The 18,791-nt window shown below is 37.1% G+C and overlaps 1 protein-coding gene across 4 annotated transcripts in view; it reads left to right on the top strand.

The window, feature by feature from the left end:
• Positions 1–18,791, top strand: part of LOC121408353 (coiled-coil domain-containing protein 62-like) — a 45,197-nt gene that overhangs the window by 9,248 nt on the left and 17,158 nt on the right. For 3 of the 4 annotated variants that reach the window (XM_041599795.1, XM_041599796.1, XM_041599797.1), the window contains exons 2-12: positions 4,008–4,138; positions 4,749–5,005; positions 5,506–5,701; positions 6,719–6,885; positions 8,961–9,062; positions 10,454–10,531; positions 11,054–11,147; positions 11,406–11,507; positions 12,511–12,694; positions 13,313–13,496; positions 15,733–15,855. In XM_041599795.1, coding sequence (XP_041455729.1) covers positions 4,021–4,138; positions 4,749–5,005; positions 5,506–5,701; positions 6,719–6,885; positions 8,961–9,062; positions 10,454–10,531; positions 11,054–11,147; positions 11,406–11,507; positions 12,511–12,694; positions 13,313–13,496; positions 15,733–15,855 — 1,605 coding nt within the window. In that variant the 5' untranslated portion in view covers positions 4,008–4,020. Of the gene's footprint in view, positions 1–4,007; positions 4,139–4,748; positions 5,006–5,505; positions 5,702–6,718; positions 6,886–8,960; positions 9,063–10,453; positions 10,532–11,053; positions 11,148–11,405; positions 11,508–12,510; positions 12,695–13,312; positions 13,497–15,732; positions 18,744–18,791 lie in introns of those variants that run through there. The other variant, XM_041599798.1, reaches the window with a different exon arrangement.

The raw sequence follows: 18,791 nt of genomic DNA, 5'->3' as shown, positions 1-18,791 counted from the left end.
TAATTTTACCACTGTCCTTCCTCCATCTCTACATTTAGTTTTGTTTTGGCTCCTCTTCCAGTTACTTGCAACAATGGGTCAAAATATTCCATGCAAATTCTTTTGACAATGCTTCAGAATGTTTTCATGTGCATGTAGATCTGCCATGACAGAGTTCTGCGAAAAGCTCCATGTCCATGTGAAAATAGTTGGGGTCGATCCATTTATGAAGACGAAAGCCTCTATAAAGACATCTTTGCCAGTGCTTTACATTCTGTGCCAAGAAGAATTTCCTGATCTTGCATGGCTATTTTCTGGCATTCCCAACTACTCCTTGGATTTCAGTCCATAGATTAAAGATATCATGATTTCTCAATGACATTTTTCTCTTGTAATATTGCTCTTGATACCAGACCAGTCCAGATACAGAATCATTCACCATATTCATGATAGGCCTTGTGTAATTATGAAAAATAACGGCATGCATTCTCCTATTAAATGAATTATTGGACCATATGGCGCAAATGCGTATTCCATTTAGAAACTCTAAATCGATCACAAATCACTAACCCAATAGTCTTTAGCTAGATTCTTAGCATCCTCAGTGGTATTGGTATGCACCTTTGTGATTCCACAGGTGGACACATCCTCGCACAAAACCATGTTTGTGATTACTCGAAACTAAAAGGCTTGTACTTCTCTCATTCAGCTTTGAGTAAAGTTGCCAGTCGTCCGAGGAGAATAGTAGATCCCTTTTCCACATGTCACTCAATGATTGGAAGAAGGGTCTCCTCAACCCAATAAATCCACTGTATAGAGAATCAGCCAATAACTTTATTTTTCCACAATTCCAAGGATCCAGACTTTGATCACTCTGAGATCTCCATGGTCATACATGTACTTACATCGGCACCCAGATAGACTTATTCTCCCTCTCCACTCCTCATCTCTTTGCCATCACTATAAGAAGTCATTTGTGTACTTCTAGTGATGTCTCTTCGAAAGTTCACCCAATCAATGGATGTCTTTTTGCAATCAAGACCAGATACCACTGCACTGCAATGGAAAGAAGGTTGCAAAATCCACACTCTAGTGAATATGGAGATGTATCAAAGATATATCAAAGATTGAATGTTTGTGAATAGTATGAGTTTTCTCATGCTTCCAGGACATGGATCCTCGGCATCTCCATATCTTGCTTCCCTTTCTATTTTTATATTCAATCGCCTTGGCATGGCTGAGTGCAGAGCTCAGAGATGATTCTCTTTGCAATGACATTGTAGGTTTTCAACCATTGATCAAATTTGTCGTCTTGAGCAAGAAGAAGTATAAAGTTAAAAAAGGATTTCTCCAACTCAAAAACGTCTCTCTCATTGGGTTCCTAGAAGTATATTGTTTTTTCTTTGACATGGTTGGTGCTGGTGTAAGTTGAGCAGAGGTTTTCAACAAAGAAGAATTGTTGAAGTATGGAAGGGAATTATAAGTTTATAAGAGGCACATGAATGAGTCTCATCACCCAGAATAAACTTGCTCCTTGTCTAATTTTACCACTGTCCTTCCTCCATCTCTACATTTAGTTTTGTTTTGGCTCCTCTTCCAGTTACTTGCAACCATGGGTCAAAACCTTCCATGCAAAAAGTTTACAACTTTTCCCATGTTCAAATTGTTTTGACAATGCTTCAGAATGTTGTCATGTGCATGTAGATCTGCCATGACAGAGTACTGCGAAAAGCTCCCAGTCCGTGTGAAAATAGTTGGGGTCAATCCATTTATGAAGACGGAAGCCTCTATAAAGACATCTTTGCCAGTGCTTTACATTTTGTGCCAGTGCTTTACATTCTGTGCCAAAAAGAATTTCCTTTTCTTGCATGGCTATTTTCTGGCATTCCCAACTACTCCTTGGATTTCAGTCCAAAGATTAAAGATATCACGATTTCTCAATGACATTTTTTCTCTTGTAATATACCTTTCATTGCTCTTGATACCAGACCAGTCCAGATACAGAATCATTCACCACATTCATGATAGGCCTTGTGTAATTATGAAAAATAACGGCATGCATCCTCCTATTAAATGAATTATTGGACCATATGGCGCAAATGCATATTCCATTTAGAAACTCTAAACCAATCACAAATCACTATAGTCTTTAGCTAGTTTCTAATCATTCTCAGTGGTATTGGTATGCACCTTTGTGATGCCACAGGTGGACACATCCTGATACTATCGCACAAAACCATGTTTGTGCTCAAAACAAAAATGTTTGTACTTCTCTCATTCAGCTGTGAGTAAAGTTGCCAGTCATCTGAGGAGAATAGTAGATCCCTTTTCCACATGTCACTCAATGATCGGAAGAAGGGTCTCCTCAACCCAATAAATCCACTGTATAGAGAATCAGCCAATAACTTCATTTTTCCACAATTCCAAGGATCCAGACTTTGATCACTCTGAGATCTCCATGGTCATACATGTACTTACATCGGCACCCAGATAGACTTATTCTCCCTCTCCACTCCTCATCTCTTTGCCATCACTATAAGAAGTCATTTATGTACTTCCTAGTGATGTCTCTTCGAAAGTTCACCCAATCAATGGATGTCTTTTTGCAATCAAGACCAGATGCCACTGCACTGCAATGGAAAGAAGGTTGCAAAATCCACACTCTGGTGAATATGGAGATGTTTTAAAGATTGAATGTTTGTGAATAGTATAAGTTTTCTCATGCTTCCAGGACATGGATCCTCGGCATCTCCATATCTTGCTTCCCTTTCTATGTTTATATTCAATCGCCTTGGCATGGCTGAGTGCAGAGCTCAGAGATGATTCTCTTTGCAATGACATTTTGGGTTTTCAACCATTGATCAAATTTGTCGTCTTGAGCAAGAAGAAGTATAAAGTTAAAAGGATTTCTCCAACTCAAAAATGCCTCTGTCATTGGGTTCCTAGAAGTATATTGTTTTTTTCTTTGACATGGTTTGTGCCGGTGTAAGCAGAGGTTTTCAACAAAGAAGAATTGTTGAAAATTGGAAGGGAATTTTAAGTTTATAAGAGGCACATGTATGATTCTCATCACCCAGAATAAACTTGCTCCTTGTCTAATTTTACCACTGTCCTTCCTCCATCTCTACATTTAGTTTTTTGACTTCTCTTCCAGTTACTTGCAACAGTGGGTCTAAACATTCCATGCAAAAAGTTTATAACTTTTGCCCTGTTCAAATAGTTTTGACAATGCTTCAGAATGTTGTGATACAGCTCTTGTCTCAAGAGTCTCAAGAGAAGTGCCCAGTCCGTGAATATGGTTGGGTTCAATCCATTTACCAAGACAAAAGCCGATAAGACATCTTTCCCGGTGCTTCACATTCTTTGCCCAGAAGAATTTCCTGATGTTGTTAGGCCATTTTCTGGCTTCCCCTGGCACTACTTCTTGGATTTCAGTCCATAGATTAAAAATATCACAATTTATCAAAGACATTTTCCTCAAGAGGAAAATGTCATTGAGAAATTGTGATGTTGTTAATGTCACTCTCGATATGAGATCAATCCAGATGCAGAGTCATTCATCACATTCATGATAGGCCTTATAAATTATGAAAAAATAATGCCATGCAATCTCCTAATGAATTAATGGACGAAATGGTGCAAATGTGTATTTCATTTAGAAACTCTAAACCAATCACAAATCAAATGAAAGGAGATAAGGAGGGGTAGAGATGATGTGGGAGGGAATTTAATTTTGAGTGCTTGACCGCTGCCTCCACACGCTCCCTTTTTTTTCACCCAAATGGATGTGATTCGTAAGGGGGGCCTTCAGAGCGGGGCTGAATGGCTTCTGAGTGGAAGTGAGTATGTAGAGAAGAGAAATAGTGGTCAGAAGGGGGGGTATATATCAAAGCATTACAATGTATAAAAGTCCTTTAGTGTTCCCTCCCCCCATTCAGCTTATCTCTTGTGTGAGGTTAGTATACTGTGTCATTTATATTTTCTTTTAATATTTTGTTATCAATTATGGTTATCCTTTGTCTTTTCAGCTCCTAAGTTAAAATGTGCGAATCCAGTAGGGCTTCCATTGCCCCAAACCTGTCTTCAGTGAGTACCAGCCATGGAGAACCTTTGTCTTTCCCTACGAAGGATCCAAAACAGTCGGAACGAAAATGGACAGGTATTAATTCAATTTAGTTGAAATTCCTTGGGAGAGTTATTCATTGATAAAAAGGAGAGACACATGAGTTCAGTTGGCAGAGTAATCATCTTATAATCTAGCAATCTAGTTCAAAACCAAGTCAATTTATGAAGGATCAAGGGTGAGGAATTCATGAAAAAAGTCAGTCTCCTTGTTGCTATACTGACAAGCATATACCTCTAAGAAATGTGTAAGCAGTACAAATCAATTAAAAATTTATTATTAGGCCCAAGTCTTTATTTTCATCTTGAAAAATGTTTACATGCTATCAAATAGGGGTAAACAAATGGGAGGGACTTTCCCCAAACAATGATGAAATTCATATTTCACATTTTTACATGGATGAAATGGCAATCTATTTACTATACTTCATTGAAATTATATTGATTTAGTTGGAGTTATCAAGAAAAGGAAGAATACTCTCTTCTTTATTTTCATTTGATGTTGCACTTAATGTGAATGTCTTCTTGTGGGACTAGAAATTTAATACAAGTATTGGTAAATGTAATCTCTACAACATGTCTTCTAACACAGAGTCAAGCCCAGCCACTATTAATTTTTTTTTCAAATTGTTTTCAAATTCTAACAGACAACTTTAATTCTGAGCCATTCCACAGTACACCAAAGTCACTATCCTACCCCACCCTGCTCCCTCAGCACAGTGCAGAACCCTCCCCTTTGCGCCCTGCTACCCCGAACAAGAGTTCACCTGGTGGGGCAGGCTATGGCAGTGCCGATAGGAATGGGTTGGCAGTGAAGAAGCGCAGCAGTCCAAGTTCTTTGTTCAGCCCCCAGAGAATGCAGTCTTCCCCTGGAGCATTCCTGCAAAGCTCCCTATCACCAAAGGTAAGATTCCTCTTGTTTACTTTATCATTTCTGCAGTAGGTCTTTTGTGCATGGACACGGAAACTATACTACATCTCAGTCTTAAATTGAAATTACTAACATTTGACTAGCCTGTCTCGCCTGCAGAGCAAGAATATGTAGGCGCTGCTTTGATAAACATTGTAAGATGTTCTTATTCTAGCGGAAGATGTGTTCTTTATTTTCTATGAAAAACAGCCAGCGATAATGAGATGGTTGATGTTTTATCCTGTTGAAAGATGTTTTCATGCATTGATAAATAAATGAATTTATGTTTTTGTAACTAGTCAAAATCAATGCCACATTTTATAGCAGGAATTCCACTATAGGCCTACAGGCGTCTTCATATCATCTTTCTCACATTCCCCATTTTTTGTCTGACGGATTGTGAGGATCAGTAATGAATAGCCACTTGTTTGAAAGATGTAGCTCTGACTTTTGATGAGGTACTTTGGTGTTAATGTTTTTGTTTCCATTTTCAGAAAAGTTATACATCAGACCTAGAGAACACGACCATTCAGAAGCAGCGTCAGGAACTCCAGCTACTGATCCATGAGCTCCAGGATAGGGACAGGGAGCTCAATGAGATGGTGGCTTCTCATCAGAGACAGCTCCTGGCTTGGGAGCAGGACAGACAAAAACTTCTGGGACTGGAGACTAAGTGTGCCAGATATGAAGGTAATTATCTTCTTCCAAATTTTGGGGCCTGTATTTTCAAAAGAGGTTTTAATCGTACCATGGCACATAACCATGGCTTATGCCGATTTGTGTACATAATTATGCTTGTTTCATCGCTCACACTACAAAAAGTCTAATTATAAATGTGTGCTTTCAGCAAAGGGCACTTATTTGAAGTGTGATAATAAGTTAAATGTGCATAAGCCATGGTTTTGTACCAAGGTACGATTGAAACCTGTTTGTTGAATACAGGCCTTCATGTTTCGGCAGCCACCTATTTTGGGAGGATTTTACAAAGTCAACTCTTCTTGTGTAGACTTAGTGATCGCTTTCACCGTTAAGTCTGTTAGTTTTTCGGTCTCTCAGTCTGTTACTAAAAATTCAAATGTTCAACTTGCTCTTATTTTAATGTTTCTGCATCAGTTATATTCACACTTGATCCATATGATCCTTGGGCAATTCCACATGTGTGTGTCCATTAGGATAATGGGGTCAAACGTCATCTAGGGGTCAAATGATATGAGGTCATGTCCATCCTTTGTTTTTAACTTGCTCTCATTTCTTGATTTCTGCATCACCTTACTGCTTAGGACTTGTCCATGATCCAATTTGGGAAAAATTTGCATTTTGCTCTTTTTCTTTTTATTTGAGGTTAGCTGTAAGAATATAACAATTGTGGGTGATTGCAATAATTTATTTTGGAGTAAAAGCCAAATTAGTTTAATAATCGTAGCCAATTATATGATTGCTATGATGTCATAAGAACTAGATATTCAATTCCATTTTATGCTAATAAGGGTTGTAGCATAGTCACAGATTTTAAAATAACTGTTTATATGATAATTTAGAACTTCACACAGTACGATGTTCCATGTCTCAGTATGATATCAAAGTTTATTATATTTCATTCCAGACTCGAGTCAGCTCTTACTGTTTACTATAAAGCTTCATTCGTATTTAAATAACGTCATAGATTCCCTTTTCTTTCCATCACCGTCTAACTTAATTTACAAACAGGTGAGCTGAAGAATCGGCGCGAGTATATCAAGAGCTTGAAGACAAGGTTGAAAGTCCTAGGATCTCAAGACCAATCTAAAGCTTGTGCTCTGGAGACCATGCAGGAACAACTCAGGCAGCTCTCGGATACTGCTACTGCTATCAAGCAACGGGCCAAAGATGCAGAGGTGATCATCATTTCTTAACCCATTGCCTACAGAAACTGGGTCGTCCATTTATAAATCATATGTGAATTGTATACAGGTGGGATTTAGTACCACAGTCAACGGGTGAACCCTAGAAGGCTGGGTTATTTCTGAGGTATTGAGGACTGGGGGAGGTGCCATGATAGCTCATCACCAGAAACGGTGGTTCACCATCAGTTCATCTAATTATATAGACAGAGTGGTGTTAGAACCAAGTGGATATTAGATGATGTGGGTGTGGTCTCGATGGAAGATTGCAGTTAGACCAAATGGCCCGAATTCACAAAGGTGGTTTTGAAAACCAGCGTTGAATCCATGGCTTAGACAGATTTCCTGTATAAATTACGCTTAAGATAACGCACATCGGGCTCGTGTATAAAAAATTCCAATGCTGATGCGCGCTTTTGTCACAGTGCACCTAATTGACGCCTTTTACCATGATTAGATATGCTATATTTCATTCATTAGTTTACTGTTTGAAGAGTGGACCCATTACCGGTATTCAAAACAGGTGACTCATGAATAAAATAGTGTAGATAACCACGGCAATAGGCGTCCATTTGGCGCACTGTGACAAAAGCGTGCATCAGCATTGGACATTTTTTAATTATATGCAGTAAAATAAGCATAATTCATGCAGGAAATCTACATAAACCATGGACTCAACCGTGGGTTTTCAAAACCACCCTTGTGAATTCGGGCCAGTGAGCAGTTGACAAACTGGTTGTAAACAAACTAGTGAGATGAGACCAAATGGTAAGGAGGTGATGTGGCATGGACCTATCCACGGAGGATTATTCTATTGTTACTGGGGGTGCTGAGCATTGCCACAGCACCCCCAGGGGCCTGTTGCATAAAACTTTTTACCTGAGAAAACTCTGGTGGTCTCACAGGCCTAATTCATTCCCCATAGACTCATGTGTTAAATTGGCACTTTAAAAAATTCATAAAAAATAAGGATGAAATGCGGGGGTCGAATGTTTACTACCAGTGGATAGGATTTATATCTGGCAATCCATATCTGACCAGAAAAGGTTCCCTCGACCGGCTCATTTTAAAAATAAATTGGCGTGTTTGAAGACATTGTTGGGGGGAGCAGATTCATCACCTCAAACAGCAAAATAGCCCTAATCCTTCCGCCAGTCAAAATATAGTCCAAAATTTGTGATATTTCTTCCCAATTTGGGAAAAGGAAGTTCAGTAATTACCAAAAATAGAATCAGTGTTAGATGGACAATCATATGCATACACTTTGTCAATCAGCCATATCAAAATAAAAAAATAGCAATGGGTTGGCTCGAATGAATATCTATGGCCTGCTACTAGTGATTAGGCCTGTGAAACCTACAGGTCTCACAGGCCTAATTCATTCCCCATAGACTCATGTGTTAAATTGGCACTTTAAAAAATTCATAGAAAATAAGGATGAAATTCGGGGGTCGAATGTTTACTACCAGTGGATAGGATTTATATCTGGCAATCCATATCTGACCAGAAAAGGGTCCCTCGACCGGCTCATTTTAAAAATAAATTGGCGTGTTTGAAGACATCGTCGGGGGGAGCAGATTCATCACCTCAAACAGCAAAATAGCCCTAATCCTTCCGCCAGTCAAAATATAGTCCAAAATTGGTGATATTTCTTCCCAATTTGGGAAAAGGAAGTTCAGTAATTACCAAAAATAGAATCAGTGTTAGATGGACAATCATATACATACACTTTGTCAATCAGCCATATCAAAATAAAAAAATAGCAATGGGTTGGATCGAATGAATATCTATGGCCTGCTACTAGTGATTAGGCCCGTGAAACCTGGTAAACACTGAAAACTAAGGTTAGTCTGACTTCTGCCATTGACTTTAACACGGAAAAAACTCCGGTAAAAACAACCTGAGTTTTCTCAGGTAAAAAGTTTTATGCAACGGGCCCCAGTAACAATAGATTATCCTTGGTTGATAGGTCCATGGGATGTGGGTGTAGACCAAGTGGCAGTTTACCAGAGATCCTACATAGACATATACACTACATTGTTTTCTTATTATTTCTGTGTATGTATCAGGAGGACAATGCCAAACTAAAGACTGCAGTACATGTCCTATCGGAGAAAGTGAACCATTTTGAAGCAAGGGAACAAGAGCTGACTGCTGTTGTCAGGTTAAAGGTAAGTCTTGCTTCTTTTTTAGTTTTGGTATTTAACTGAAGATAAATGATTTTCAATTTTAATATATTGTCAGATAAAATGAAGGAGTTGTACATAAAACAAATGTATGAAAGGTCCAATCTAAAATCTGATGTTTACAGGTATTGACAAATTTGCAGCTACAGGTTAGAATTACAAAATTTAGGTCCCTGGCAGAAATCTTTGAAGTATCAAACCACTTCTAATATGTAAAAAAAAAAAAATGGTACAGAAGTGTTTGCAGGTTGTTAATGGTATACCATTCCAGCGATAAGCATGGTCTATTATTGCATGCTGCTGCATTGGGTCATCCCCCTTGTCTGCCAGCCGAGTGCCTCGTAGGCATGGTGTATAGCAAACCTTGGCCGTTTGTTGTTTTATTTATTAAGTATGATGGAGATTTATACGTACCTCTCATTCCATCAGAAGCTAATTTGTCAACTTTCAAAAAAGTAATTAGACCCTTTTAAGGATATTCCACAAAATGAATCCATGTCATTTTCACCAAATTTTGCACAAAGTTACTTTAGCACCTGAATATTTCAAATATGTGAAAAATAACATGGGTTCATTTGCTTGATTATTTGCTATTGGGCTTAGAAGTTCACCCAATTTGAAGTTCTCAAGAATTGCGCGTTCAAAAGAATTTGTCATTTTTAGACCCCATGAGATCATTACGTTGATGTTAAACCTCTATTAAAGTTACCATGTAAAAATTTAATAAAATTTTATAGTATAGAATCCATTCATATTGCTATTTGTTTGCCCTTTTAAGGCTAGTAGCACCTTCATTTCTTTCAAATGGTTGAAAGATGACAAAAACACAATCTCAAAAAAATTGATTTTTTTTTTTTTTTTTCTTTATAACAAACCCGAGAAGTACAATAAATGCTGCACTTTACTCAAAATCCATGTCATTTTCACCCAACTTTACAGGCTTGTAGAGGAAAGTGTACTTAAGCATTGTAAACCTTAAAAAATATGGATTCATGTGCTTATTTTCAAACCATCAGCACTTTTGTTGGAGCAAGTGTACTTTTAAAACACCAAAAACATGCCAAATATTTTTCCAAACCACTCTACCATTACTTCAAACTCAAATCCATATTTGTCATACTTTGTAGCACGTCAGAGTAAAGTATTTGGAAATTGAAGTAGTATTTAATAAACTTTGGTCCATGGATTATTTTCTACTGATGAGTTTTATAAAATAACACATCAAACCTGGAGTTAGAATGCAGATCATGTGAAAAATCAGCTGATACCTAAGCTCCTGATTAATCTCCTGATCAATTGTGACGTCAATGTGCATAATAGTAAATATATACAGATCATGATATAACTGGAATGTTCTTTATTAATTCTTGCTACAGAATAAAGATCTTATTGACGCCTCTGCACATATTGCTGAACTGAGTGGAAGACTGAAGAAACTGGACTTGGTACATAAGGTGAATTAGAAATTGATGTGTTTTTTTAAGGAAAAACATATTGCAATTGATGGTTACTGTTTTTGTAAATACATTACAGTACAGGCTGTTAATTATTTCAGTCATGAAAACAATAGAAGAAAACAATAAAGATACAGGAATGGGCATGTAAATTATGTTATTCCATATGCTTATTTAGGCAGTAAGGAAAGGGCATTTTTCATCTGAATGTCCTGTGATTGACGTAATATAAAAAGGGCTTGTTAATGGACTGAAAAATTCAGAATTTTATTTTAATGCATTAATTATTTGTTCAAAAATTTATTTTTATTTTACTGTCATGGCAAGCAGCATGTTAAACAGAGGCCTGTATCCTGACATTTATTACTGTTTGTGCAGTTAAAAAAAAAAATGGTTCAAAAGAGTATTCAAATCTTCATGTTGACATCCATCTTGCAAGCAGAAACATGAGTGTATAAAAGTACAGGATTATGTAAAACAAATTGTTTCTTTGTGATATTCACTGTATTTTCTTAATTGCAGGAAACTAAACAAGAAAAGGAGAAGGAGAAAAAGAATCTGGTTGAACTTAAAACACAACTTGATGAGAGTTTCTCAGAAGTGGAACAACTCAAATGTAAGTTTTATCATATGCGCAGTCCAGTTAGGGTTAAAGTTAGAGTTTTCTAATGATTATATATATGATAATATTTTAGTAATTGCCATTCAGATACCCTAATGTTTGAAATAATGTGACAGAAATCGCAACCTCGATATTGTTTTGGCTGAACATTTCAGTGACTCTAATATCACGCCGTACCATATTTCAGATGCACATTTCTCAATGACTTTTTTCTTGATCAGAACTTATTATTTTTAATCTTTGACTTTGTAGCTGATCTGATTGAAAGGGCAAACAGAAGCACTGAACACAAGATTGAGATCACCAAACTCCAGGAACAACTAAAAAATATGGAGGCTGAACTAGAACTCTCTGGTATGTTATATCATAATCGGATCTATCTTTTTTTCATGACTCGCCTATTAGTGGAGAAAAACAAGAAGTTTTTCTATTCACTCCTTTCAATTATAATAGCTTGCACAGCTTTGCATTAAATAAACGAATGATAAAGTTACTCCAAAATCTTACATAAGAATGGGCAAGAAGGGCATCAAAGTGTGAATAGACTAGAAGCCTATTCAGAATTTTGAACCAGGGTACTATGAATAGACAGGAAGTCTATTCAGAAGTGCCAAGGGTAAATTTCGATAGGAGTTTGATTCATTGTTGGTGCACATTTTTTATTGAATGCCTCATTTCAATTCTTAATTGCCTTGCTCGGTGTTACCTTCAAAAAATGACTTGGTACGTAATGCAAGCTTATGAATACATCTTTTGAATGAACTACCTTAGAAAATTAACCTTCATTACATGAAGTATTAGATATAAGAGGTATTTAAAATACCCTTAAGAAGAATTTGGATACAGAAGGTTAAGTTGGAAGTGTCAAAATCTCTGGTATTTCACATTACAACAATTATACCAGTAGAAGGATTATTAAATTTTCTAGAATATTGCTACATACACTTTTTCATTAGAATAAAGCAATCAAAAGTTATTGTGAGTTGAATAAGGAGAGTTCATGTTTGTGTAGAATCCATCCTAAGCTGGCACCCTAAAATTAATGTGGTCCAGGGGTATTGTGTGGCTAAGAGTGAAAGAAAAGACGTGGTAGCACAGAAGACATTCTTAATGAAATGTATGGCAGTTGCAAGAGCATCTGAAAGGGAAAATAACCAAAACATATAAGAGACAGACTGGCAGCTCTTGGCAAGACATTGATATTTAATTGCCTCACTCAATCCAGGAATTAGCGCTTGAAATGCCGAAGCGTTTTATTTGCAGCAATGCTAAAGCCAGGGAAATAATTGTTGAGTACCAGCGGTATCATATATGACTTTGATACCATTGTTTTTTTACTTTGACCTATACATTGCAGGAGAGAGAGAAAAGCGTAAGGATCAGCTTCTGGATCTGCAGCGCTCCAAACAGGACAGAACGGATGCTGAGTTGACCTCACTCAGGCAGGCCTATGAGAGACAGCATCGGGAACTAAGTCTGTTACAACTCAACATAGAGAGCCAAAGAGACAGGGCAGAAGAAGCCATTTCAAAGATATCACTGTAAGTTAAACGTGTACTATCTGTTCACCTGTCATATTACTATCCAGCTCAAACTCACCATAAGTCTCGAGACAAGGGTTTTATATGGCATGTTACTGCCCTGTTTAAACTCACTATAAGTCTCAAGACAAGGGCAGGACAAGGGTCTTATATGGCATGTTACTGCCCAGTTCAAACTCACAGTCTTGAGACAAAATTCTCAGTAAAAAATCAATTAGTCAACCATATATAAAAGATAAAAATCTTCATATTGAATAAAACAGTTAAATGGTTATTAGTCTTTAATAGCTCATCTATCAAATTTATATATCATTTTATAAATCTGAATAAAAAAGAAAAAAAAATGGTGCTCTGCAACATAATGATATTTGAGCTTATAATATTTGAAGTGAAATGGCACTTTATGTCTTTGGTGTTTAGAATGGAACATTGCTTTGTAACATAAAATTTGTTCAGAAGTTCACTTGTCATAGATTTCTATTTGCAAATTAGCGTGAATAAGATTGGCTAATTCTGAGGAGTAAACACCTATTGTTTCTACAAGATACTTGTTTTGATAAAGATTTTTTAGTTATTTTTTGAATATATATTTGTTTATTGTTTGTTCCTTATTTCTAGGGAAACTGACACAATCTTTGATTCTAAGAAGACAACTCCAACAAAGAATGGCCTTTCTGCAGCCTCCATCAGCCCTGTGAATGGGGAAAGCTCCTTTGTGAGTAGCGCAGGAGAAGGGGGCGTGGCTCTTAACCACAGCAGTGTAGATACTGTAGAGCTACTCGAAGCAACTCACTCTGAACAGGTACGTGAAGCTTTGAGGCAACATGTGTAAGCAACCATCTAACTGTCAGAATCAACCATCTAGATTGTCAACCATATATTTTTTTTATATGCATAAGCATGAGGAAGTCAATCTGTATCATTTTCTATCCATTAAGTGAGGAGAGCATTACATAGTATGGTTTAGTAGTACTTGTTGATTAAAAATATCAGAATCTGAAGATTTTATGTACTTTGATTGTTAAGTTTTTCCCCAATGGATTTGTTTTTTCAATCATTAAATAGTAGTAATAATATACTGCAACCTCTGAGTCAGCACAGACCTGCCAACAAGTACGTTTTGGGCGTATTTAGTCGTTTTTTGCAACCAAAATACAGCAGTACGTTTTTGTCTCACCTGCATAGCAGAGTGAGACTATAGGCGCCGCTTTTCCGATGGCGGCGGCGGCGTCAACATCAAATCTTAACCTAAGCCAAGGTTAAGTTTTTGAAATGACATCATAACTTAGACAGTATATGGACATAGTTCATGAAACTTGGCCATAAGTTTAATCAAGTATTACTGACCATCCTACTAGAGTTTCATGTCACATGACCAAGGTCAAAGGTCATTTAGGGTCAATGAACTTACACCATGTTGGGGGAATCAACATCAAAATCTTAACCTGAGGTTAAGTTTTTGAAATGTCATCATAACTTAGAAAATGTATGGACCTAGTTCATTAAACTTGGACATAAGGTTAATCAAGTATCACCAAACATCCTGCATGAATTTCACGTCACATGACCAAGGTCAAAGGTCATTTAGGGTCAATGTACTTTGGCCGATTTGGGGGTATCTGTTGAATTACAATCAAAACTTTAAAGTTTTTGGATCTGATTCATGAAACTTTGACAAAATAGTAATCAAGTATCACTGAACATCCTGTGCAAGTTTCAGGTCATATGATCAAGGTCAAAGGTCATTTAGGGTCAATGAACTTTGGCCAAATTGGGGGTATTTGTTGAATTACCATCATAACTTTAAAAGTATGTTGGTCTAGTTCATAAAACTTGGACATAAAAGTAATCAAGTATCACTGAACATCCTGTGCGCATTTAGGTCACATGACCAATTTCAAAGGTCAATGAACTTTGGCAATAATGTGGGTATCTGTTGAATTACCATCATAACTTTGCAAGTTTATTGATCTGACTTTTGAAACTTGGACATAAGAGTAATCAAGTATCACTGAATATCCTGTGCAAGTTTCAGGTCACGTGATCAAGGTCAAAGGTCATGTGAGGTCAATGAACTTTGGCCACATTGGGGGTATTTGTTGAATTACTATCCTATCTCTTTAAAGTGTATTGGTCTAGTTCATAAAACGTGGAAATAAGAGTAACCAAGTATCACTGAACATCTTGTGCGAGTTATAGTAGTTTTCAAAGTCAGCACTGCTGCTATGTTGAATCGCGTGATGCAGGTGAGATGGCCAGAGGCATTCCACTTGTAAAAAAAAAAGAAAAAAATTGTCTCTCCATGTCTCTATTTCATAATACTTACACAAATATGGTTATTAATTAGATCAATGTAATTTCAGGTAAATTCTTTTTTTCAATCATTTTGTTAAAACCAAGGTGAGATATACACATGTTTAAATGATTTTTTTTCATCTGCAAGAGCAGTGCGCATTTTAGCTTGCATGCAGCTTTAGCACCGCGATGAGGGAGTGCGCCACGCGTTTTATTATGAAATACACTTTTTTTGGGAAAAATGCACTTTTTTATCACAGAATACACTTTTTCATTCCCAGAGGTTGGCAGGTCTGTCAGTGGAGTGATTAATCTTTCAGCATGTGATACTGTAGATACAAAAATGAACAACACCAGCCCCTTTGTATACTGATGAAAAACCAAACCAGATGCTCATTCTAACACAACTCTATTTTAAATTGTATATCTTTTACACAAACTTTTGCAAAGCTTTTTCAAAGTGTAAAAGTGCCACTAGGTAGGGGATGCCCATGAATTATTTTGTTATACTAAATCATACAAATGAGACATATTTTGCTATTTTTTGTTGATATTTAATACCTCACATTCTGTGTTCTGACATTAAAACCATTCGCAAAAAATTGGTTGAAAGCAGTTCCAATATTACCGTTTGCAGAAAAGTTCATAGTGATTTTTTACCTTTTGCCTGTTATTTACTCAATAATTCATTTCTACTATTATTTATCTCATGATATGTGTTTGTTCTATTTGTGTCTTATTAGCTTGGCATGTCACCCACCAGCAAACTACACAGACTGCTGACAGAGTCCAGGCAGATGGTAGAAAACCTGGAACAGTCTACGCTACCTCCTTTCATAGCCAACAGTAGCCCCAGCGGGGACAAGGTGATATGGCCTCGGTGACAGAGAGAGAGAGAGTATAATTAACAGAGAAAAATAGCGAGAGAGAGAGATGGTTAGAAGGAGGGACAGAGAGATAGACACAGGGAGACACACAAAAAAAGAAATACAGAGAGAGACAAAGAGAAGAAGGAGGAGGACAAGAGGCTGAGGAAGTGAAAGCAGGAGGAGAAAAAAATGTGTAGAGATTGCAAGAGAAGAAATGAGGGTTCTTGGGAGACTAAAAAGAACTGGCGAGCATTATAGAATCAGTGACACATTTTGTACATCACTCTCATTTCATCTTACAAGTCATTGCCATGATACATCTTTCTTTTATAACAAAGAATCTTTCTTGGCGGGGAACACTTTGATAGTACTGATGTTGATGGGGCAGTGAAGTCTTCTGTTGAAGACTCAACACAAGCATCTGGAAAAAAGAACAACAAAGAAAAAGGTCAGCATATTTCTATAGCATCTCATAGTTGTACAAGACTGCAGCAGAAGGTTGTCAACTAAAAAAAAAATTTGTGTAATTTATTTGAATTATATAGCTTTACAAAGTTTTAAGAGCTTTCATATCTTGTACCAAGCCCAAACAAAGTATTTACATCCTTGCTTTAAATTTACATTGAATATTAAGCTACATGTATACACTCAGCACAAAAAAAGAAGTAAATACTTTTTAATAATTAAAAACAAAATAATTCAGATATGAATTGAAAATGTTCACTTTGAACTTTTTTGAAGCCTGGTCATCATACATGTTACATACTATTGTACAAAACCAGATTTGGCTAAATTAATGTACACATTTTTTATACCCTGAATCAAATTTCAGTTCAAATTTAGCTACTTAACCTCTGCATTAAATATTGTCAAAGCATGAACTGAACCTTGGTTTTTAATTGGGAATTATTTGACATTAACCTTGATGAGTTATTCCTTACAGTCCTTCCAAACTTATGCCTATCCAAGAATTATTGTATTATCAAAGCATTGTACCTGTCCAATTAGGAACTTCCAGATCTTGTCCCTGGTGTCTGGTGTATTCAATGAGTAGCAAATGAACGTAGCCACTTTCTGGCAGCCTCCACTTGAAAGCTTGTCAGCTGCTTGTAACAATATTTTAAAATACACTTACAATCTTGTCATTGAGATCTTTGTATTTATCTGTTAGATGATCTTTGAGCATATGGTTGGTTACATTAAGCAAATTAGTAAAGATTAACACTAAAACTTGCTTGGTTACATTGTCATTGTCACATGATTTGACCAATTTATCGTACGCAGCATCTTTTTTTCTTAACATCTGGAAATACATTTACATTACCTATCAATCTTTGGACTTAAGCCCATTAATACAATCCATAGGCTATTACATTTGTCAGGAATTCCCAACCAAGCTTCTTCCCATCGCTCTTTCCACACATTGCCAATTTGACTTCACCAACTGTCACACCAATCTCGCTTCCATGTTGGCCCAGTTCAACCACAGTACCAACTCAGTATTCTTTAATGCTCTCAAACCCATTTCAATTTTTACACATTTTCTTCAGCTTCCTTTTGATATTTCATCAAATTTCTCTTGTTGAATGGAATGCTTGGAAAGATTCTTATGAAAATCACTGCCACTTCTTTCTCCCCTGAAAACATTTTGGAACTGTGTCGATTTCTTTCCAACTCCCATTCGGCAAATGATGGGACTTTCTTTGACGATATGATTTCATTCTTCCTAGTACATCTGTAATGGTTGCGATCATCGAGTCCCACTTCAACCAGGGTAGTTGTCCTGGTTCTTCCATGTTCTAATGGGATTGCAGGATCAATGGTAGTTAGGATGGTACCTCCTTTATCTACTGGCAGTGCGACACTTGGATTAGTTGTGGTGGTTTCTTCATCCTCTAATGGTACTTCATAATAGTTATGGTGTATCCTTCATCCTGAAATGTCATTTCAGCATTTTCAGTAGCAGTACAAGCTCCTCCAAATTCAGCATCCTCGTTACTTATGGTAGCTCCTACAGGACTGTGAAATCTCCGCTATTTTCATTTTTAAGACCGATTTCAATTTCCGCTTTTTTCCTGTGTTCCATTTCCATTTTTTTTTAAGTCAAAATTCCGCTATTTCATCCAAAACGGCTGTAAAACAAGGTAAATGGATGCGAGCAGAATGTGTGTGTTGTGAATATACACGTTACGGGCCTTGTATTTTGCCTTTGCGAAGTTTCCAATTTTTAGTATATGTAACTCTATGAAACTGCTCCGGATCACACCGTGCACCGTTGCCATTGGCATATGGGCCCGTCAATCTGTATGCATTGTCAGCGGACGGAAACCGCATACAACACAGGGAAATCATTGCGTGTGCACGTTGTTGGTTATGTACACGTACATACGATCGAGACTCGCGAGTGAATGAACCAGTTCACGTGTTTGGGATGTTTACGAAGCTAGTGTTTTGAACTTTCTGACTTTGGAGTTTGGACTTTGTTAATATTCTTGAATCATTGGAAATGCAAAGAACATAAAGAATGCATAGGGTTGAAGAAAAATTCCTCTGTTTCTTCCAAAACCAAACTGAAGCTGGAGACTTTCAAAAGAGCGCATACAGACATTCAAGAGCACCATGACAAGTAACCCTACAGTGCTCCGCCGCTTCGCGGCGGAGCCCTACGCTCAACTATTGACATGCACCGCAAACCGTCAGTTTGGTTCGCTTATTTTGGACATAATGCTTTGAAAGATAAAAATTTCTAGTCATAAATACTCACGAACTTCCTGGACAACCAGCAAACCCTGTAGAATCCTGATTTGAAAATTAATATGAGAAAAAAAACGTGATTATCCAGTGCTGTCAAAATGTTCCCATGTTGTAGCAGCCATCTTGGAAAGTTGAAAATAGACTGCGCATGCGCGGTGTCGGCGCAGCAAACATGAATA

This window comes from Lytechinus variegatus, chromosome 2 (assembly GCF_018143015.1).
Source record: "Lytechinus variegatus isolate NC3 chromosome 2, Lvar_3.0, whole genome shotgun sequence".
Lineage (NCBI taxonomy): Eukaryota > Metazoa > Echinodermata > Echinoidea > Temnopleuroida > Toxopneustidae > Lytechinus > Lytechinus variegatus.
The sequence above is the reverse complement of the archived record's forward strand: the minus strand, read 5'-3'. Positions and strand labels throughout refer to the sequence as shown.